A 21,694-nucleotide genomic window follows, 5' to 3' on the forward strand; every position below is an offset into this window, starting at 1 on the left:
AGGTCAAGGGGCTCCAAATCCATAGAATGATGTTTTCTCACTGCTAGAAATTGGGATCTGAGCCTTGAGCCCATTTTATTTCTAAATCTGTAAGGTTCCTGAGCAAAAATCTGCTGCAGTAACTCCAGAATAAATGTGTAAAACAAGCTTACTGAAAGGACCAATATCCTGTAAGGTACCAAATTTGTGCCTGTCAGGAGCACTCAAAGGCTTGGCGGGTCAGGGAAGTTCTCTAAATACCTCTTCCAAGTGGTGGGATCAAAATAATAATACCGAGGACAACACGAGTGAGCAGGTGCTCAACCCCTGTGTGTTTCTTTGATATGGCTTGCAATGTCCTGATCTGTAGGGGAAAAAAGATGCATCGGAATCCAAAATAAAAAACTGTGAATGGTCTTCTGGGAGAGGAAGGAGATTCGATCGATGCCAACTTCCACACTGGTGAGAAAAGTGGATACAAATGAATGTTTCACCGTCTTTTATCTCCCTCCCGCTCCAAAGATCTGGCTCTCCAATTCCACTTTGCCGCAGAGATATTCGATCCTAGCTAAGGCATCTTTCTGGATCTACAAGGTATGATTCTTCAGTCAGCAGCTCTCGTGTTACCCCTTTGGACTGTCCCTTGGATGTGTTCCCTGTGCTGTATGTCATGCCAGCAAGTGCCAGCCAACAAGAGTTAAAAGTGCATCTGAATAGCCCAAAGACTAGAGGTGAGGAGGAGGAGGAGTAAGGAGAAAGAAGTGTGCCGGCAGCCTGCCCCAGCCTGGAAGATGTGCAGTTTCTCAGCATTGGGAAGGAAGACACGGGCATCCTCCAGGGCTCCGTGAGCTGCCATGGTGAAGTTGGCATCCCCTGAGGTCACCACGTCGAAGACACACGACTGGAAGTAGACGTCCTCCACGGGCAGCATCTCCTTGCAGAGCTCGCGGGCTGTCTCGGCTGCCATCTGGCCCCGGCAGCACTCGCTGCGGGAGATGCGCTGGCTGAGGGGGCAGCCACCCACGCAGAGCTGCAGGTCTTGCTCCTCTGTGAAGGAGCGCGCCACCTCCTCGGCTGCCCGGATGGAGAAGGAGAGCTGGCGCCCAGCCTGGCGGATGGCAATGGTGGTGCCGATGTACTCCGCCTGGATCTCCACGTGCCGCCCGGGTGTGTGTTCCCGGATAGCCAAGCTGCTTCCCCCCGGCCTCTCACCACCATTCACCGAGCCGTCCTCAAAGGCAGCAGGAAGGTTGTCTATCTCAGCCTGGTAGACCTTCTGGTCAATGCATTCCTTCATGTTCTTGAATATGATGGTGAGCTGCACACAGAAAGCAGATCAGAGGCAGTTGGATTTGTCTCGCCAGGCTCCCCCATGGGAATCATGGCTGTGTCCCCACCCCAGGTACCAGCTCACCCTCACTGGAGCATCCCCCTCTGCTCCATACCATCTCACCCATATTGCTGCAGTCCTGCTAGGAAAGCAATTTGTGTCCTTCTCTCCTTAAAGCTATTTAAGCAGCTGAAAACTGAGAAGGAGACAGGCCTGGATACTGACATAACCCCTGGACCACACAGCTGTCCCCAGGCAGCAGCGTTATCCTGCTGGGCAGTGGGATTGCTTGCAGGTCTCTCTGGTCCCCTCAAGGACCTTCATCCCACTTGTTCCTGGGAGCATTAATTCTTGATCCCACGGGAATTTAGCTGAAGCTGTTGCTACCCTCCCCAGCCCTTGTAGTGAGACACATCTTCACTTTAGGCATTGAAATACCCTGTTTGAACAGTGGGGTGGGACTAGATGGTCTCCAGAGGTCCCTTCCAAACTTAACCATTCTGTGATTCTGTGAAATAGGTGGTGGTTTAAGGGAAAAGGTGATGCGGGGGCATCTGCCATCTCTGTTACAGAGAGATCATCTCTGTTACAGGGTGGTCATCTCTGCAGGGAGTGCCCAAAGCCATTCCTGCATCCCAGAGGTGAACAGATTTGCTGCCATGCCCTAGGCAAGAACGTTACCTTGCTAGTAACTGTAGCATTGGACCCCTTGGCCACTGGTGAGCTGGTTGCTTGCACAAACAAGTAGTCATTGTCCAAGAGAGGCCAAGAGCCCTCCACCCTGCAAGTGTGGAAGTCGTCATGGAAAGTACGGATGTGGGGGTCCCCGAAGGCCGCGCAGTGCTGGTAGCTGGGGGGCTGGCCGTGCTTATAGAGAAAACTCTTCTCATAGTTGCAGATATCCAGAGACGCGAAGCCCTGATGGTTGGGGGCTGGTGGCCGGGGCCGGGGTGGTGAAACAGGGCCTTCCTTGGAGCAGTTGTTCTGGATCATGAGGTCCTCAATGCCGTGGACGGCAGAGTGGTAGGCCAGGTCGCCCCGGCAAGTGCGGGCTGTCTTGCGGGTGCAGTGGGAGTAGGAGCGGAGAGCGCTGCAGTATGCCGCGTTCCTGTTGGAGCCGCGCAGGTTGAGGGTGGCAGCCACATACTCGGAGTTGCAGCGCAGGATCTTGCACTGGGAAGAAACTGGGGGAGAGACGGGATGGCCCGGGGCATGCCAGGAGGGATGGAGTGCTGAGGAAGGGGCACCTCCCTCTCATCCCACCACTTCCCCCACATGGCTCACTCCAGATCTCATGATGGAGATACCTGCTGCAAGCACCTCTCTGCCCGTATTAAGTAACATGGTGGCTAATTTAAATTACTTGGGTTTTGAGTGCCTGAAGAGATGGCATCCAAGATTGCTGCTGCAGAAACCAGTGCAGAGAGCAGCCCAGGGCAAAATCACGGGGCCAGAGGGGTACGCTGAAACAGTTGGGATGTGAGACTGTACCGGGGCATGAATGTGGCTGAGAGCCAGGATGCCAGTTACGACTGTGACCTGGAACGTGGCACAGAGAGAGATTCTTTGTCCCAGGGCTCGCCAGTGGCCAAATGGGAATTTCTGAGCTAGAAAACCCCTTCCTGCCGTTTCAAGCCTGGCCGTGCTGTGCAATCACTTTTTCATGGTGGACTGGGCTGCCCAAAGGTGACCCAACCCCTCAACTGAGATTTCTCAGGGCCACAGAAGGCAGTGCCATGTGCCACAGCTCCAGAAGGGCCAGCGAAGGGCCAGCTAAGCCCGGCCAAGCAGGAACCACACAGCTTGTTAGGCAGAGGGGTTATAAGGGGCAGCTGCCCACCATGGAGAAGAAATCTGCCCTTGGAGGAGGTAGCTGCTGGCTGTGGGGGTTCTCTGGGCTGAGGTGCCCTATGAGAGGGAGTGGATCAAAGCCTGCTGTTATCTGGGTGCTGGGAAGTGAGTTTAAGCTTTGGGATGTGCAGGTCTGAGCTCTCCTCATAGAGGCTCTGGGGTGCAAGGAGAAAAGCGAAGGTCTGAGCGATGGACATGACTGATGCCTTTTGCTGGAAATGGCTCTGGAAGAGCGTGGACTTTGGCTGGTGGCTGGTTGAGGGGAACAGTGATGGTGCCCTGCTCTCCCTGCCTTATCTCTGGAGATAAGAAAATCTGCTAGGGGCTCTCCCAGGGAAGCTGCTGGACAGCAGCGGGGTGCTCTCCTTGCTGGGGGGGCGATGGTGATGGGAAGTGCTACCTTCAGTGCACTGTGTTTCCCTGCAGCTGAGCTGGGGACAAGGGTGCCCTGAGAGCCTCAGGACTGCAGTGAAAGGCTCTTCTGCTTTTTCAAGTCACCTCTTAGGAGCTCTGCCATGGTTTTACCCTCCCTGCACCCTCAGGCTGCAGTTCCCACTGGCTGTCCTTGCCATGGGCATGGCTCTGGCATGACTCTGCCCATCTGATTCCTTACCATGCTGGCAGAAGAGGAGGAGGAAGAGTGCTGTCAGGAAGAAGCAGGGAGTTTCCAGCTGCCTCGGGCTCTTACTGCCGGCAGATTTCCCCATTCCAATCCATCCAGAGCTGGGGGAGCTGCTTACCCGCTGGCTTGTCTCTGCTTCATTCAGCAGGTCACCTGGAAGCAAGGGAGACACAGGGTCTGAGATGCACCAGCTAATGCGAGCAGTGGCAGGAGGTGCCCGGAGCTGCAGGTATGGAGCTGCTAGGATCCAGGCAGCTGCAAAATGAAGTCCTGCAGGGCTTGGCTGCATCACTGCTGCTCCTGGGGAGAGGCAGGCTTTCAGGCAAAATCCCAAAGGGCTTCATTTCTTTCTTTCTTTTTTTTTTTCAGCTGCTCTCAGCCCCTGCAGCTCTCATCTTCCAGCCAGAGGCAGCTGCATGATGTAGTTCGCCGTGTCAAGCAGTTAAAACTTCCATCTGCCCTCAAACAGGATCGGTTAGCCCTGCAGGCTTCAAGAAACTTTGTGGCATGGATGAGAGCTGCCAATGAGTGCAGCAAGGACCCAAGCTGTCCTGGATGTTGGGTACAGCGTGGGCTGCCTCTGGCACGCTGCTATCTCCAGCCGTGACACCGGCTGGAGAGGATCAGTTAAAAAGAAAGATGTGCAGCCCAGTATCCGAGGGAGTAAGAGCTGAAAAGCCAAATTCTCAGCGTCGCTACTATGAGGTCCACAACCGGCATCACTGGGAGATGTGGCACCCCCTGCTCTGCCGAAAACCCACATGCAACGCGCGGCTCTTCCCCTCAAAGCTGGGAAAGGCACTTGCTGGCTCCCGGCACTCCCTGCGTGCCGGGAGGCTCAAGCTGGCCGAAGGGGGAATGCCAGGAGCACATCCCTGCTCGGTGCACGCTTAATGTCAGACAGCTGGCCGCGGCAGGAGGAGGTGCAGCCGTGGTTAAATTTATCTTCCCTTCTGCTTCATAGAGGCTGCGTATTGCTGTCCTCGGGGGCTCATTTTAACAGCTGGTTATTAGTCACTTGTTAGTCAGATAGCCTTCTGCAAAGGGCCTTTGCAAAGTGCTCCGTGTGAAATGAGTATTTCTCCCTCCAAGCTTGTGTGAGATGCCGGTTGCCAGGGGCTCATGCCCACAGGGATGTGCCTGGCACCTGAGGAGCCCAAGGTGTGCGGATTAGTGATGCTGTGACTGCTATTAAGTGCAAGCTGCAACCAGGCGGGAAGAGAAGCCAAAATCCCATCCTTCCCAAAAGGATGGGAAACTGCAGTCCCTCTGTCTAGCACCTCTCGGCTGCCTTTGCCTTGCTGCAGCAGCCAAAAAATGCCATTAGTCGTGCGGGCTGGCGCGGTGACGTAGCTGAGCACTGGCTGCCCCCGTGTGCCTCTGCCAGCTGGATTAATGGCTGAAGGGGGCAGATGTCTGGAGCAAAACCACACTCCAGCTCTGCTGGCGATGCTCCGGCTGCCAGCTGCTCTCAGCCGCGAGCACTAGCTGAGCCGAGTGCGCCGGAGGAGAGGAGCTGGGGCATGGGGACACGAGAAGGGACCTCTCAAGTGCTGCCCCCAACCCCCTGGAGGAGGTGGCACGGGGGGACCTGTCCCTGCCGTGACGCCTAGGAATAAACACCTGGTTAATGTGTAGCAGAGACGTGCAGCTCTGGCCGGGGCTGGGGGGTGGAGAGGCCCTGCCACGGGCCCCGCAGGCGGTGGGACTTTCTCTGGGACGTCCCCATCCCTGCAGTTTTAGGAGGAGAGAGGCAGTGGCTGGAGGCCCCAGGGCAGCTGGAGGTGATCCTGACTCCCAGGGTCCACCAGGCTCGGACCACCTGCGCCCAGGACCCCGGGGCACCCCTGGGTGCCGCTGTCCTGCTCTCCCCTCCCCTCAGACCCTCATCCCTGCCCTTACCTGTGTCGGCCTCCTGCGGAGACGACCTGGCTCCCGGCGTGGGGACTCCTTCCCTGGAGGACACCCGGGCTGCCTTGTCCTTGTCACCTGGCTCTACCCCCGGTGACAGCCAGGGAGATCCATGGGAGGGCAGCTAGGAAAATGCCACCCTCGGTCCCGGGCATGGCTGCGTAGCCGGATAAAATCCTGGGTGCTGCTGGGGAGAGCCTTGCCGGGGCGCAGGGTGCCGAGCGGCTCGCGCGGCCCCTCCGCGGGGCGGCCGGCTCCCCGCTCCTCCTCCCCTAGCTACCTTTGCTCTGTCACCTTCCCCCCGCGGGGCAGCGGGTGGGTGGCGAAATAGAGCCGCCTAAATTTAGCCAGGCTCGAACCCAGCCAAGAACAGCGGGCGCGTGGTGCGGAGGGGGCCGTGTGCGCCTGGGGGGCCGGGGAGCCCCCCGCCTGCCCGGCCCGGCCGAGCTCTCCGGCGCAGCAGCTGCCTCCGCGGTACCGGCTTTTCCTTCCCTTTTTGGCTCCTATTGCAAAATTGGCTGCAGCCCTGTGGGCTGAGTCTCTGTGACTTTGCTTCCCACCAGGGCCTGGGGAGTTTCGGTCGTTTCCCGGAGAGCTCTGCTCCCATGTGGGGAAACTGAGGCACAGGTGGATTAGAGGGGACGTGGCAGAGCTTCGCCACGTCCCAGGCCAGCCACAGTGCTTGGAGGAGACCTATTTTGCCCCACAGGGAGGACAGCGAGCAGCAAATGGCTTGCAGGTGCCCCGCAGAGTCCCGAGCACAAACACGGCATGGGCCAAAGGTGGTCCGCGTCGCCGGGGGTCGGTGAACGCCAGGCCACGCGGGCTTTCCAAAAGCCACCTGCAAGGGCTCGGATGTGGCAAGCAGCCACATGAGCCCCTACCACCGCAGGGAGGAGGAAGGGGGAGGTTATCAGAGAAAATTGAGTATCCAAGGAAGATGGTTTTGGTATCCTTCATTCGCTGCCTGTCAGGCTTCTCCTGGGGTGACCCATCCATCAAGGATCCCCAGGCTTGGGGCTGCAGCGAGGATTCAAAGCAGGTCCCTCCGCACCCCCAGAGCCAAAGAACCAAGCCTCTGGAAACATTTCAGAAAAACCTCTCCACTTCCTAACCCAAACTCCTGCTCTTTTCCAGGCCTTGCTCTTCACCGCGAGACGCAAAGCGTTGCAGACCCGCAGCGCCCTCGATGCATTTGCACCAGCAGCCTCACACGAGCCTCCGAGGACGGGGAAGGACGCAGAGGGAAACCAAACAGCCGGGTTTACCTGAAACAGGTACTGCAGTGCACTTCCTGGGGGAATCGCTTCTGATTTCTGCAGCTTGCCTCTAAATAAGTTTGGGTTCTTGTTTAATGATGAGGAAAGGGGCTTTCCCCCCTCTGACTCTCTGCTGACCTGCTCTGACTGGGTCATAGCAGCTGCTAAACTGCTCTTCACCCGGGGAACAGGGGAGGGAAGGACGGATGGCCAGTGTATATTGTAGAATAAGCTTAAATCTACAGCCACAGGCTCATGTTTAAGTCTTTTGGAGTTTCCCTTAGAGGCAATGGTTAGAGGAAAGGAAAACAAAGAAGAAACTGCAGGCTTGGGTTGAAATCCCAGCTGGGATTGCCATCAGCAGCCTCCAGCAGAGGAAGAGGTTTGGGACTCCCAAGTCTTTGCTGCTGGGGCATGTGGAGGCTTGGTGGCTCTTTTCCTGCTTGATGTTTATGCGTTGGGTCTCTGTTACCTGGTAACAAGGGGCCGAGATAGCCAGGCAGTGGAAAAAGTCTTGCTTAAAAAAATAAATAAATAAACCCCAAATCCCAGTGTAGCCTGCCGAGGCCCGTCCCAGCCTGGTGTCCTCTCCATCTGTTGCTGCACGCTTCCCCGTGGCGAGCCCCAGGCGCGGACACTCACTGGGGGAATCGGTTACATGCGGGCCTGGAGACAGGGGCAGGCAGGTGGGAATTCTTCTGGGAACAGCAGACGGTACCATCTGGGCATCCCACCCGCCCGCATCGCCCCAAGCCTCTGGACAGGGCTGGGAAACTCCGAATGGAGAAACTGGACCGGGAATCCCAGGTTGCTGCTAAGGCCAGGTCTGGGGTCTTTTCTTCTGCCTCGTAGCCCAGCTGGGCGTTGTGAGCGTGTCTCCCCTTGGGCGTGTGCCGTATTTTGTCCGTGCCGCGAAACCGAGCTGTCGATTGCTTTAACGCCGTCAACGCGCAGCAGCTCTCCGAGCCAGGGGCTGCAGGCATATGTTGGGCCGAGGAGGCTGGGAATTTCTCCCGAGCTGGCAGAGAGTCACGGTACCAACACAGAAGCATCTGTGATCAAACCACTCAGGGACGCCAACTCCCCCCCTTCCCACCGACAAAATCAGCTGGAGGTTTAGGAGGTACAAAGCACCGTGTCGCGCCAGCTGGATGGCCAAATCCTGCCACGGTGGGGACCGGAGCAGCTGCCATCCCCCAAACCCTGCGGACGAGGGTTTCCCAAGCCTTGCAGCGTGTCAGGAGGGAGCTTGTTACCGTGGCCCTGGCCTGGGGCTTTGCTACCGCAAGGTGGATCGCAGTGGGCTGATGCTGCTGTTTGCCCCCAAACTCTGGTGCAAATCACAGGGGAGAGACTGCAAAATCCTGCCGTGGCGATGGGCAGGCATGGCGCAAGCGCAGCGGGAGGTGCACGGAGCCGCTCGCCCGGGCGCCTCCCGGCCTGGCACGGCTCGCTGGGCTCCTTTGAGCAGAAGCTGCCTCGTGGCTGGGAGCGCTTGGATGAGCCACTGCTTCGGCAGGCGGCAGCCGTGAAATCCCTGGAGAAGGGCAGACTTGGAATTCGTGAGCATCGCTGAAGCGGAGCCTCATCCGACACGAGCCAGATGTGGCCGGAGCAGTGCCAGCCCTCTGAAGGTCGAGGCAGCACCGTTGCAGGTCAGTCCCAGCCCTCACCTAGCCTGATCATTAATGCAATGAGTTTGGCAAGGGAATGGTATAAGTCAAGTGCTTGGGGGTGTTAGTCTGCTTAGGGAGCAGCCCTCACCCGGCTCTGAGCTGGTGTCAGTTGTGTCTGCAAACCCACGGCTACAAGTGACACCGGTAGCACCAATTTGCATCCAGAATGGCCTGTGTGGATGGAGAGACTTGGAAAAACGCATCCAAAGAGGCATCGGTCTCAAAGGAGCTCATCTGCCTCCGTCGGAGCTGTGGACACGGGCAGCCGGCACAAACCTCCTGCCGCAAGCGTTGCTCCCCCGGGAAGGGGAGTGAGCGCAGCTCGCAGAGACTTTAAGCACATCCACATGGCTCTCGAATACGCTTCGGTTAATCCACCCTCGGAGAGAGCTCAGCCAGCCTTTCCCAAGCACCCTGGGCAAACGAGCCCGGATCAGCCAAGCTCTTGAGGTTGGGTGCGAGGAGATGAGACAAGCAACGATCATCACCCCCGGCCAACTGCCAGCTGCCGCCGGGAGCTGGTGCTGATGCCACAGGGGAGACCAGGGTCGAGCACTGGGATTAGTGTAAAAAGCAATGCAGGTGCCTGGGGAAGCAGGGATTTACCGGAGGAATTTGCCGGCTCCTTGGGAGAGGATCTCATTGCTTTCCGGGCGCGGGCAGACCCAGCAATGGGAGGCACATTTGCACGGTGCCCACCTGAAGGATTTGCTCTTCTCCTTCACACACAGGTTCTGGCATAGTGCCCCCGTTCGTCCCTCCCCAAAAGAGCCTGAATCTCTGCAAAGGATCCCAGCGCTCCACTTACCCTGGCGAATGCTGCTTCAGCCAGCGATGGTTTGGTCAGCCAAACGCCCCTCTGGGTGCGGGTCCCGACCCCGCGGCGCAGATTCGCCTCCAGGATCCTCTGGCAGGCAGAAGCGCTGGCGGCCAGGAGGGAATCACGCCTGTTAACGCCCCGGGCTCGACGCAGCAGGAGCGGCAAACAGCTGAACTTTACGACAGCCCGATCCGTCACTGCGAGCTGGAGGAGCAAGGGGCGAAGCCGATGCTTTAAAAATAGCCAGTAGTATTTTTGATCCCGAAAGCTGGATTCCAGTGGGGAGGGGAAGAGAATAGGGAGGGAGAGCTGAAAGCTTCCCTGTTGCATGCATTCCCGTGCTTCGAACCTGGGCTCAAAGCAAACCACCTGCGAGATGAACCAGGTCCTGGCAGGGCCACGTACAGCTGGAGGCCTCCGAGGCTGATCTGGGAAAAGCAACTTAGTCGGGAGGACGAACCGCTGCTAGAAATTCAAGGCAGGCTCCTCTTGCAGCAGCACCTGCCTCGTGGAGCGTGGGAGAGCCTGGCCAAGGGGCCTTCCCACCGCCGAGGCATGGGCTGGAGCGGAGGGCCTGTGCCTGGGAGAAATGGCTCTTCCCTCAGCTCTGCAAAGAGCTAGATGGAAAAACCAATGAAAACGCATGTCTTAAGTTAGTCTTCCTCCACTTTTTGCCAGCCTGGATCTTTCCTTCTCCTCAGCTTGGGAAGCTCAGGAGACCCGGAAGGAGGAGGGACTCCAGGTGGACCAGAAATCTTAGTGCCTTAGCTGGAAGATCTTGAGAAGGGTGGGGAGGAACCTGGGAGATGTGTCCTTCAGCTGCCCCATGGGGGTGGCACATCCAAGCAGGGCTGGCACTCTTTCGCCAGGGGTGCCCGGTGGGAATTATCCGTTCACCCGTCCCTGCCCTTGTCCGGTCCCCGCAGGCGCTGCTCAAAGACGCTCCCCAGATGCTGATGCGTGGAAAAATCACCCGCCACCAGCACCTGCTCCAGGCTCAGCAACTGCAGAGGAGGGAAGCGCTGGCCACCGAGGGGCTAAAAAAAGCTCGGAGCAGATGGGACCGGAGCCCGTTTGCCAGTGCGTCGCCCCGTGCGAAGGGACTGGGAGGCACCTGCTGCCCAGTTTGGCCACAGCCAGCCACCAACCCTGGAGCGAAAGGCATCAGGCTCCCTCCCCACCCGCTGCTGCCCGTGGTGCCTCCGCTCGTGCACGGGGCTGCCCAGCCCACAAGCCCGTCCTCTGCCTCAGTTTCCCCATCGGTTAACATGACACGTGTTGGCCTCTGCTTAGCCGTGAAGCACAGAGGGAGAGTGAGCTTCGGGGTGTCTTTGCGTGGCCTCGTTGCAAGGATGCCGCTGGGTGCATGTGTCCCCTCCGGACACGTATCTGAGCCCGGGGCCTGCGTGCACCCACCGTCGTGGCCGTGTCCGGCCGCTCGGCTGGGGTGCAGGGGTCCCTGCCAGGTCCGGCCAAGCGGGGGGGGGGGGGGCTGGCAGGGACAGGGGATGTGACACCACGAGATGGCAGCAGCACTTTGCAAGTGGCTGCGGGGCTCGCAGGGGCCGTGGCCAGGCTGCAGCCCCCGGGGCCTTCCCCGGGCACAGCCGCAGGGCCGTCCCCGGCGCTCCGGAGCGGCGGCGCTGGCCGCTGAGCCCGGCTCTCCGCTCGCCGCTTTGCTGCGGGAGCTGCCGCGGAAAAGCTGCTCTGCTGCGGACGTGCCCGGAAGACCTCCGGCGCACGGGAAACGCGGGCGTGCGAGGTCCCAGCTCTTGGCGTCGGGGCTGTGCAACCGCCCGGGCGCCGGCAGCTTCGGCGTCCGTCTCCCGCGTAGCTGTGCCTCAGTTTCCCCGCCAGCGCCTTCACGTTACCCCGGGACTCTCGAGGCAGGGGGCTCACGCTGGGGCTCAACTGATAAGTGAAACGAAGCTGCTGGACTGGGGAAAATCAACCCTGGGCGTCCTTGGGAGTTGTCCCAGCCTTCCCCAAGCCCGGGGGCACGGGCAGCCCCTCTGCCTCCTGCCGCTGGCGTCTCCGAGCTCCGACACCGGCTCTAAGCCCAAATCTGCGGTTCTCCCACCCTCCGGTCGGCGGTTGCAAACCCTGAGCATTGCTTCCACTGCCATAAGCTGATGGAGAGGCTTTGGCTCGGCGCTGATGGATTAGTAAAGAGCCAGGGAATTGCCAGAAAGCTGCTGTACACGGGAATAACGCCATTTCCCGGGAGCTATCCGGTACCCTGCAAGCACCAGGCCTCCAAAATGCTCCGGGGGGGATTTTTGAACGACCTTTTGGATGCTGCAGCAAAAAAAGTTGGTTTTCTTTGGAAGGAAGCAGAGGCCTGGGGCGAAGATGGGCTGGAGCAGGGAAGTGTCTCTGACCGCATCCGTCCTTTAGGGCAACGGGTTCTCCTTGGTCCCAAACAGGAGAAGGAAATGAACTTGGAGTCGAGCTCCTGTTGGTGTCAGCCGTGACCAGATCAGCCCAAGAATACCTGGAAACGGTTGGATTTGCAAAGGGAAAAATAAACAATCTTCAATTTATGGGATTGTCTAGGAAGGGAAATAGAGAAATCTCCCCCCCCACGCCGCCAACGTGGGGATCGGAAAACGCAGTAAATCACCGAGGGCCCTTTCGCGTTCGCTTTAATTGTGTCCGTGACACGGGATTCGACGGGGTTTCCTCTCCGCAACGGGGCTCTGCCTGGGAAGGGAGGACAAAATCCGGGGGCTCCCAGCGCCCTGCCTGACCCGCTGAACTCCAGCCTGGAAGCGCGGCCGCCGGCGGGAGCTCGCTCCGTGCCCGGTGATGCAGGGACCAAAGCGGGACCGACGGATGCAGCATGGCAGGGGCCGCGGGCGCCGTGGCTGCGGAGCACGCGGTCCGTCGCGCGTTAAATGTGCAAAAGCGTCGGTGCGGCTTTTTGGGGGCGATGCAAGCGGGGTGCACGCAAGCTCGCGCCTGCAAACCCCTCGGCGCCTGCCTTGCTCGGGGCGCGAGCGCAGGTCCTTCCTCCCGCCGGCAGCACGACCGCTAAAATATCCGGCCCCGAGCCACCCTGCCCAGTTCCCGCTGCAATCCGTCACCCGCTTTTCCGTGCATCATCCGCTACTTGGCTGTTTGGGAAGGGGGTATCTGGCCCAAACCCTCCGGCTCGGTGCCCAAACCACCTTCCCCCAGGTTTCCGCTCCCCGTTGGCCCCTGGAGACTCCCAATCCCAAAGGTCTGAGCCATCCGAGGCGGAAGCTTTCCCCAGGGTGAACCCGCTTCGCCCTCGCGGAGGTCTGCGATCTGCGCCAAAATCGGGGCATCTCGAACCGGGGTCCTGGGCTCTCGCCGCGTCCGGATCCGGCCCCTGCCACCGGGAACGCTGCAAAAGCCGTGAATCCACAGAGATTAGAGGGTTGGGTTGATGGGTTGGGTTTTTCCCCCCCCCCCCCCTTTCTTTTCTTTCTTCCCCCCCGTGCCATGCAGGGCTCAGAGGCCGCTCCCGTCCCCCCGAAGCCGGCCAGCTCCCCAGCGCTGCTGTGCAAACCGGCCAGGGCTTCTGCAGGCCGCGTTAGGACGCGGATGAGCAGCAGCTCCGGGGGTTAGACGCCGCCGTGGGCTTGCGGGGCTGGTTTAGGAGAGGCAAAATGAGAGAGGAATGGTTGACTGATTTCTGTGATTAAATAAGAATCAACTCAGAATTTGTCAGTGCGATGGTCTTGCTTTCACTCTTTTTTTTTTTTTTAATTTTATTGCATTTGGGGATCCCATTTGCCGGGCTCGGACAGATCGCGGCTGCTTCGCTTTCACCGGGAAAAAAAAAATCCCGAATCTGCACCTTTACAGGCAGGAGCTGCTAAGCCGCCCCCACCTCGGCAGCAAATCTGGTGCCTGCAGGCAGCCGCCGAGAATTTCTCTGTCAGCAAATCGCGGCCCCGTCTCGCGCGCGGCGGCAGCGGTAGCGCCCGGCCGCCGTCCTGCCCGTCGCTGCGACTTCCCGGCCGCCCTGCAAACTCGTAGTTGACTCGTTCCCCCGGAGAAAAAGCTCGCCTGTGGCTTTCTTTTTCCTTTACATTAAAAAAGAAAAAGAAGGGGGGGGGGAAATTGCAGCAAACATTTTTTTTTATTTATTCATTTTTTTGCAAAAGCAACTTTGCTGCTTTTCTGCGCGCTGGGCTGGGGGGGGACCCGCACGCGCGAGGACGCTTTGCCTTTGCGCTGGCTCGCGCGGCCGGCGAGGGGTTAACGTGGGAAGGACCGAATAGACCGGGCACCTCCGTGGAGACCTGCTGAGGGGTGTTGGGTTTGGGTTTTTTTTTTTTGTTTTTTTTGTTTTTTTTTTAATTTAATAGCCTTGTCAGTCACCGCCTGCTTGCAGCCCTGCCAGCCCAGCAGCTCTCGCTGAAGTCCTTTCCCGCGCCGAGCTTTGGCCCCCGCCGAGGCCGGGGCCCCGACGCGGCAGCTCCGCCGCCGGGCAGCCCGGCGCGGGGTTTGGCGGCGCCAGGACGGGCGCGGGGAGCGAGCGACGGGGAGCGATCGCCCGCTCGGTTCGTCCGCGTCCGTTTATCGCCTTTCCTTCCGAACGAGGGAAACGCTCGAAATAAAGGAACAAAAGAAAAAAAGAGGTGCAAATAAAGCAACGGGCGTCTCTTGAGGAAAGGAGATGGGAATCGAGGCACCCGAGTCAACCGCCGCCGCGATGATCCCGGAGCCGGAAAACCCGGCTGCTGGGCCCGTGCAGAGCTCGAGGCCGGGCAGAAAGCGGCAGCCGGGCTGGATTTAGGGCAAGGCCGCCCGAGCTCTGCGCCGGGGTATCGTCTCCGGGAGCCCCGGTGTCTTTTCACCTGAGTTTTTGCTGACTTAGAGGAGGAATAAAGCTAATAAAAGCAGCCCCACGTTGTCCTGGCGGGGAAAGGCCAGGAGGTGATTTAGCCCTGGAGCTAACGATATATTTATTCCTTCTCTTTTCGAGATGCTCTAGGTGAATCCCAAGCTGGGCCCCCACTGGCGTTGCCCCAGGTTTCTCCTCTGCGACCTCGGCATGGCTGAGGTTTGCAAGCAGCCTTTAAAAAACAGCAATAATGTCCAAAAAAAAAAAAAAAAGAAAAAAATATAAAGGCGGTGGGGGCACCCGGCTGCCCGCGCGGGGCTTAGCTGCTCTGCAGCGAGTGCCCGCGTTCGCCGCCGCGGGTCGGGAATCCGCCTTTGAGGGCTTCCCCGCCTCGCACGGCACCTTATTTCCCCCGCCCGAAGCACAGGTAGCGCCGAAAAGAAACAGCACCGAAGAGGTTGCGTCGCGTTTGAATTAATCCCCTGGCTGGTTTTATCTTTCCGAGAGGGATTTTAATGCAACCGGTTCTTCCAGGGACCGGACACTAGCAAAGCATGGTGAATATCTTGTCCTACGACCGCAGAACAGATCCTGCCAGGAGAAGGGAATGAAGGACTGAAAAATGTGGTTTCAGGAGGAAATATTGACCTGGCGTAAAAACAACCTGTGTTGCTTTTTTCTTTGCAGAACGAGGTAAAGCAAGTCTCGCCGAGAAGCACTTGGGGGCGGAGGTGAAGCTCCTCGGCCCTCTGAAAAGTTTGATTTTGGGCCGACTTAATGCTGGCCGGGCACTGAAAATATTGGGGAAGTGGCCTTCTCCAAAGGCACAAATAACTGAGTCCCAAATCGCCGTGAAAAGGGACAAAGGGGATTTACTAAATCTGTTTAGTAAAACTATCCATTAATACGTCTCCATTTCCCTCCCAAAATACCTTACCAAATACATTCACCGTGTTGTTTCTAGAATCTTAGAGGTGCTTTGTGCTAGATGTGGGGGTTTAATTCCTCTCCTCTTTGTCTTTTGCCCGTTTTCTCCTGGATCAGACACGTCTTTCCGGGTGAATCCTGTTCTCTTTATTCCCACCGTCCTCCCCCAACCCCACGGCAGGTCCTTGCTCGCCCCGGCGACGATGGCTTGGGGGGTAAAACCCATCACCGGAGCAGTTTTACACCCCGTGAGGCACCTCCCTTGGCTTTGAGTTTTCTGCAAAACCCCCTTCCGAGGACCCGAATTAGGTGCCGTATTTAGCAAACCGCGATTGAGCGATCGATGGCCGCGGCATCGACCCGGCTCCTCAGCCGGGATGCTGCAAATGCTCTGGGCACCGAGGTCCTCCTTATGCCAGAGATATCGTAGCAAAAACTGCTTGAAATATCCTCTTCAGTAATTGCATCCAGCAGCTTTCGTGTTTCTTAACTAAATTTATTTGCAGCAAAACTCATCCATGGCTTGCATAGGGTCTGGGAAAGTTTAAGTAGCAATTACACTTTCCGAAGCCTCGGCTATTTACTGGAGGAAAAATAAATGCATTTTTAAAGCGGCTTTAAAATGTCTTAAACACGCTCCGACTGGGAAAATCATCCCCTTCGTCGCTCCGCCTGACGATGGAGTTGGACCCGCCGAAACCCGCCTCCGTCCCCCTCGTTCCCGCGCCGGCGCCGGCTGCCCTTGCTGCGCCGCTCCCGGGCGCTCGCTGCCGCGGCTTTATCCCGGCGCCCGGGGAGCCGAGCGCGGAGCTGCGCTGCCTTTGCCCCCTGTGTGGCCGCTTAGGAAGGCGATTTCCCGGCGTTTTACGCCGCTGCTTGTCCCTCAGGTGTAAATGAGCGCACACAAAGTCCAGGGCGAATGAGAGCCGGAGAGACCTAAAGTGCCGGTTCAATACAAATCCTGGGGCTTTGTTCGAGACATGCTAAATACCGCCGGCACACAAGGACCTTCCCGGAGCCGGAGAATAGAGCCGGGTTGTTATGTAGGGCATTATCCAGCCTCAATTGCTTTATTTTTTTTAAACCCTACTTAATAGTATTAATCTGCAAGTATCTTTTATGCTCTTTTCCAAGATAGCTGCGGAGGCACGCCATGCTCTCGCCGGAAAACTCCCTACTTTTTTCTCCCCCCCCCCACTCCGTCCCTTCAAGAAGCGGGCAAAGTTGCCTCAACATCTGCTGAAAATGCTTTGGGCTGTTGCAAAGGGAAAAATAAAGTTTGGGAGCAGCCGAGGGGAGCTGCAGCCGGCGGCTCGGCCGCCGCGGCGACCCACAAACCCCGCTCTAATAGCGATGCTCCAGCCCGCGCCCCGCGTTTAGAGGGGGGGGAAAGGTCCAACCCGAGCCTCTGTCCTCTCTAATCTCTCTCCATTCTTTTTTTAAAATTATTTTTATTTTTTTTTGTAATGGGAACATGTGTTTTAAAAGGCAGCCCCGCGTTTGCCTGAGCAGCGCCCAGGTTCGGGCTTGCGCTGGAGCGACACGGAGGAGAAATAAATTCCTGGGGGATAAAAGCAGCGCTGCGACGCGGCGCTCGAGGCGTCGGCAGCGCGGCGCGGACGGGATCTGTTTAACGTGGCTCCGAGCCTTCTTAAAACACAAATTAATGAACTTGTGGCGGACGCGACGTTGACGGTAATCTTTCCTTTCTAATTTGCTCGCTTGCCCGTCCGTTTTTCCTGCTCGGCGCTCGCTGGGGCTGACAAGGGCTCTGCACCCCGCGCCGGCTCGGAGGCGAAAGGTTACGGTCCGGCAAGGTGGGTTTTTCAGGATTTCTGGCAAACACCTCATTTCGCAAAGCCTCGGAGGAATGTGTCGGCGTCGCCGACGTCTGGCGGCGGGAGCGGAGAGGCGAGCTGCTGCGCTGGGGGCCTTTCTGGGCAGGGGGGAAGGAGTCGTTCACATTTGCAGGCAGGATTAGGGCTTCATTTAGGCTATTGGGGTTTGCAAGCGAAGGAGTTAGCGGAAGGAAAAGGAGATTTTTATTTTTAACCTCCCAAACCTCTGCTCAAAATTCCCCTGGTTTTGTTTGCTTGGGTATCCAAATTCCTCCATTGGGAAGCTCAAAACCCAAGTTACTCTCCAAAAACGGGTTGCAGTGGTTCGGGGTCTCCTCCCTCTGTTATGAAACGGTGTCAAAAGTGGAGGGTTTTATGATCCTCTTTCCTCGTTTTAATTCCTTTTGCCGCTTCGCCATGCTTTTGTGTTAAAAAGAGGGGGCATAAAGCAGCAATCCTGCAGCTCTGACTATTCGGGAGGATACAGGGAAAACGGACACTCGTGTTTTAAAGAGAAGAGTGTTTTTTCTGCATTTTTTTCCTTTTTGTTACCTCCAAACGCAGCATTAAAAATACCGGGCCAGAGGCGCGGTTCAAATCCTGCAACGGCTTTCGCCGCGCTGCTGCTCGTCCCCGCGAAGCCGGCGCGCGTCCCTCCGCCCCGCGGCTGCGGCAGCGACGTATTTGTGTCCTTATTTCGTAGCAATTTTATAGATTTCCTATAATCAGCCTCGCTGGCTTTTGCTAAAGGTTACTTTGGGGCCTTTCGTGCTTTTTTTTAAAAAAAAAAAGAAAAAAAGAAAAAGAAATGGATTTGGCCCTCCCTGGTTTAACTAAAAGGTGTCGGGACTTCGGGGTCGCAATTTTGAGGAGGAAAATGAGGTTTTGCCGACGGCAAACGCGCGGCTCGGCCGAACGAGCTGCTTTAGCCTTCCGCCTCCCCCAATATTCGCCGAGACCTCTTAAAAAAACCTCCCCGCCGCGCGCCCCGTTTCGCAGCCCCGCGCCTCGGCCGCCGGACGGCGTCGCCGGGCTTCGGCCCGCGCGCGAAACTTTCCCCGGGGGCCGCCCGAGCCGCCCCGGCGGCGCTCGAGCCTTCGGCTCTGCCGTGCAAACCGAACCGGGGAATTTCTCGCCGGAGACCCGCGGCGCGGCGGCGCGGCCCATCCCGCCCGGGAGCCCCCACGCAAGGCCGCCGCCGCCGCCGCCCGTGTGAATTAACCAACTTTGTTTTCCGCCCGGCTTTTCCCTTAATAGCCTTCCCCCTCCCCCTCGCTTTTGCCGGCGTTTGAGGAGAAGTGAGGCGTGAGAGATCCTTTGGAATAATGAGGTGTAATTAGCCCTGGCAGCTCTTATCTTCCACCCCCCCTTCAATTAGATTGAAATAAAAAAAAAAAAAAAAAAAAAAAAAAAGAAGCAAGAAAAAAAAAGGACGAAAAGAACCGAGGGAAGAAAAGGAAGGTGGGAGGGAGCGAGAAAGAAAAAGTTTGGGGCCTGGTCCGGCTCCGTCCTTCGGGGCCCCGGCCGCTTCCCTGGGGGGGGCTGGATCTGTCCGTGGCACCGGCTGGGTGCAGGATGTGGCCGCTGCCATGTGTGTGTGTGTGTGTGTGTGTATGGGGGGGGGGGGGGGTGTCTCCGTGCCTCAGTTTCCCCTCTGCTCTCATGCCCCGGCGGGGGACGAGGGCAGACGGGCGGCTCCGGCCACGGGGGGGGGGGGGGGGGGGCCGCGACTTTTTCCCGCGGGGGCGCCGTGGGAAAAAACACCGTTGAGGGGGGGAAACCGCCGCGGGAAAAACCAACCACGGTGGGAAAAATCAGACGCCGGCACCCCGAATCAGCCCGGAGCCGCCCCGGGGGGGGCAGCGCGAGGGCCGTTAGGGTTTGCAGGCGCCCGGGGCCCCGGCGGGGGCAGCGGCGGGGGGGGGGGGGGGCCGAGGCCGGCGAGCGGCGCTGAGCCCCGCGCGCCCGGCCCCGCTGCCGCCCCAGCCCTGCTCTTTCGTACCCGTGACCCCGAGCTTGAGGCCGACAGGCTGACGGATGGGCAGCGCCCGGCTGATTCCCGCCGTCCTTTAGGATTCGGCAAAGCCGGGGTGGTGGTGGTGGTTGGGGGGGGGGGTCGGGAGGGGGGGGGGGGCCCCCGCGGGTGGCCGGCGGGGAAGGCGGCCGCGAGATTTGTCAACCTTTGAGCCGGGGAGGCGGGGAGGGAGGAAAGTGCTCCGTCTGTCCGCCGTGATTTGTACACCGGCGCTGTGATTAAATTGGCCTTAGCTAATGATAACGAACTTGTCAGGGGCTGACCTTTCCCTGGCCAAGGGGGGGGGGGGGGCCGGGAGCCACGCTGCTGCGGGGTGTCCGGCGGGGATGTTTCTGCAGCACCGCGCCTTTTTAAAATAAAATTCCCCCCCTCCCTCCTCTTTTTCCCCCTCTTTCTCTCCCTCCCCGTTTCCACTGGCGTACCAAAGCGGCGGGATGCCCAATGGCCCCGCTCCAGGTGCTGGGGGTGGGGGGTGTTTGGGGGGGTGTCTCGCCGCACGGCATCGCCGCAGGGACCCTGGATCCCGTAAATGCAAGCGGGTTTTCATCATGGGGAAAGCTCGGGAATAAATAAGTAAATAACTGTTTCCGGGTGGAAACGCTCGCCTCGAGCGGGGAGAGGGATGCCGAGGGTGTCCCCCCCCCCCCCTCCCCCAACCGGCACCCCCTCCCCACGCGCCCCCGCCCCGGCGCCGAGACGGGCCGACAACAGCGGGGCCGAAGGGGCGATTTCACGGCGATTAACCCCGCGCCGTGTGCCGGGGCGGCTCGGCCCTCGGCACCGGCTCCCGCGTCGGGGCCGCCGCGAGCCCTCGATGCCCGCCGGAGCGCGGCAACACCGCCGGGGGACGACGACAGTGAGCGAGGGAGCCGGGAGCGGGCGGGCGGACGGACGGACGGACGGATGGACGGACGGACGGGGCGGTGTAATGACACATTCCATTAAAGCTCCCTTCGGGGCCGCCGCGGCCGCCATGTGCTCCCCATTCTCATGGTAATCGCGAGACAGCTGTATAGAGGCGCTTTTCTCATCGGGGATGGCTCTCTTCAAAGACGCTCCTGGGAAACCCTTCACCCCTGACCCGGCGGGTCAGGCCGAAACGCGGCTCTATAGTGCGCCTTACTGTAAAGCCGAGTATCCTTTTTCCTCCGCAAACCTGGCCCGGGCCCGGCTTTTTTTTTTTTTTTTTTTTTTTTTTTTGGTGGGGGAGGTGGGAGAGGGGGGAAGGCGGCCGTGCCCTCCCCGCGCGCGCGCCCCGGCTGCCGTGGGATGGGGGCTGGGGGGAGGAAAGGGGGGGGGGTTGAAGGAACCGAGGGGCTGGGCCCCCCCATCCTCATCCCCATCGCCATTGCCATCGCCATCCCCATCTCCATCCCCATCCCCATCCCCATCTCATCCCCCCATCCCTATCTCCATCCCCTCCCCATCCCCATCCCCATCCCCATCCCATCCCATCCCCATCCCCATCCCCATCCCCATCCCCATCCTCATTCCCAACCCCTCCCCCCCATCCCCATCTCATCCCCTCCCCATCCCATCCCCATCCCCATCCCCATCCCCATCCTCATTCCCAACCCCTCCCCCCCATCCCCATCTCATCCCCTCCCCATCCCATCCCCATCCCCATCCTCATTCCACCCCCTCCCCATCCCATCCCCATCCCCATCCTCATTCCCATCCCTTCCCCATCCCCATCCTGGGCTGATAACAGTGGGGCCGAAGGGGCTAACCTGGGGGGGGGGGAACTGAGGCGTGGGGCAGCCGAGCCGGGCGGGGGGGCGGCCAAGGGGCCTTCGGGCAGCGGCAGCCCCCTCCGCGGGCTCGGCCGCCCGGGGCCGCGGGTGCTGAAGCATGGTGTTGACTCAACAGGGAATTAAGCTCATTATAAACCACTGGGGACCCGGGCAGGAGCCGCCGGGGGCACGAAATCCTCGGGGGCGCCGGGGGCTCGGCCGCCCCGGCGAGGGGGGGGTAGGTATCAGCGCCGGGGGGGGGGGGGGGACGGCGGAGAGGGGACGAGGGAGGGCTCCCCTCGCGCCCAAGGGGCCCTTTCGCCTCCCCACGTCCTGCCCCGCCGCGGCCGGGGAAGGCCTGGTGGCCGCGGTGGATTCTCTAGTGTCTGATAAAAGGGGTTGAGCTCCCCGACGGCCTGCTTTTTCCATCTTTATTTATTTATTTATTTATTTATTTATTATTTTCCTTTCTTGTGTCTCCTTGCGTTTCTTTCAGCAGGCCCCAGCCCTCCGTCACCACCCGCGCTGTGACCGCGGCGGTGCCGGCGGCGGTCGCTCCCGTTGTGCCTCGTCTCCCTCGCCGGAGCCTGCCCGAGTCTCGGTCTTCGTTGGCACCGTCGACCCCTTGTTGTTCTCTTGCCGCTCAGATTTTAGGAAGTCTTGGCGCTTTGCGGAGGGCGTTCTCCCCGCCCGCCTGGCGCCGCCGCCCCGGCGGTGATGCCGGGCACCGCGGCGCCTTTCAAAGCCGGCTGCAATCGCCGGCTGCTTTGCGGCCTCAGCGTCCGCCCGGCTTCGGAGCTGCCGGCAGCGAGGGCTGGGAGCGGGCGGCCCCGCCGGGTGCCGTCCCCGTCCCCATCCCTGCTCCGAGCGGCACGGCACCGCTCAGCCCCCGGC

At 59.4% G+C, this 21,694-nt stretch overlaps 1 protein-coding gene across 1 annotated transcript; it reads right to left on the reverse strand.

Annotated features, from left to right (window-relative positions):
• Positions 1-676: 676 nt before the first annotated feature.
• Positions 677-4,071, reverse strand: HJV (hemojuvelin BMP co-receptor). Its single transcript, XM_062597619.1, has 3 exons — positions 3,774-4,071; positions 1,991-2,493; positions 677-1,297 (listed from the first exon to the last, which is right to left on the reverse strand). Exons 1-3 carry the CDS (start codon positions 4,069-4,071, stop codon positions 677-679), a joined length of 1,422 nt encoding a protein of 473 aa, XP_062453603.1.
• Positions 4,072-21,694: the final 17,623 nt, after the last annotated feature.

This window comes from Rhea pennata, chromosome 31 (genome assembly GCF_028389875.1).
Source record: "Rhea pennata isolate bPtePen1 chromosome 31, bPtePen1.pri, whole genome shotgun sequence".
Taxonomy (NCBI): Eukaryota; Metazoa; Chordata; class Aves; order Rheiformes; family Rheidae; genus Rhea; species Rhea pennata.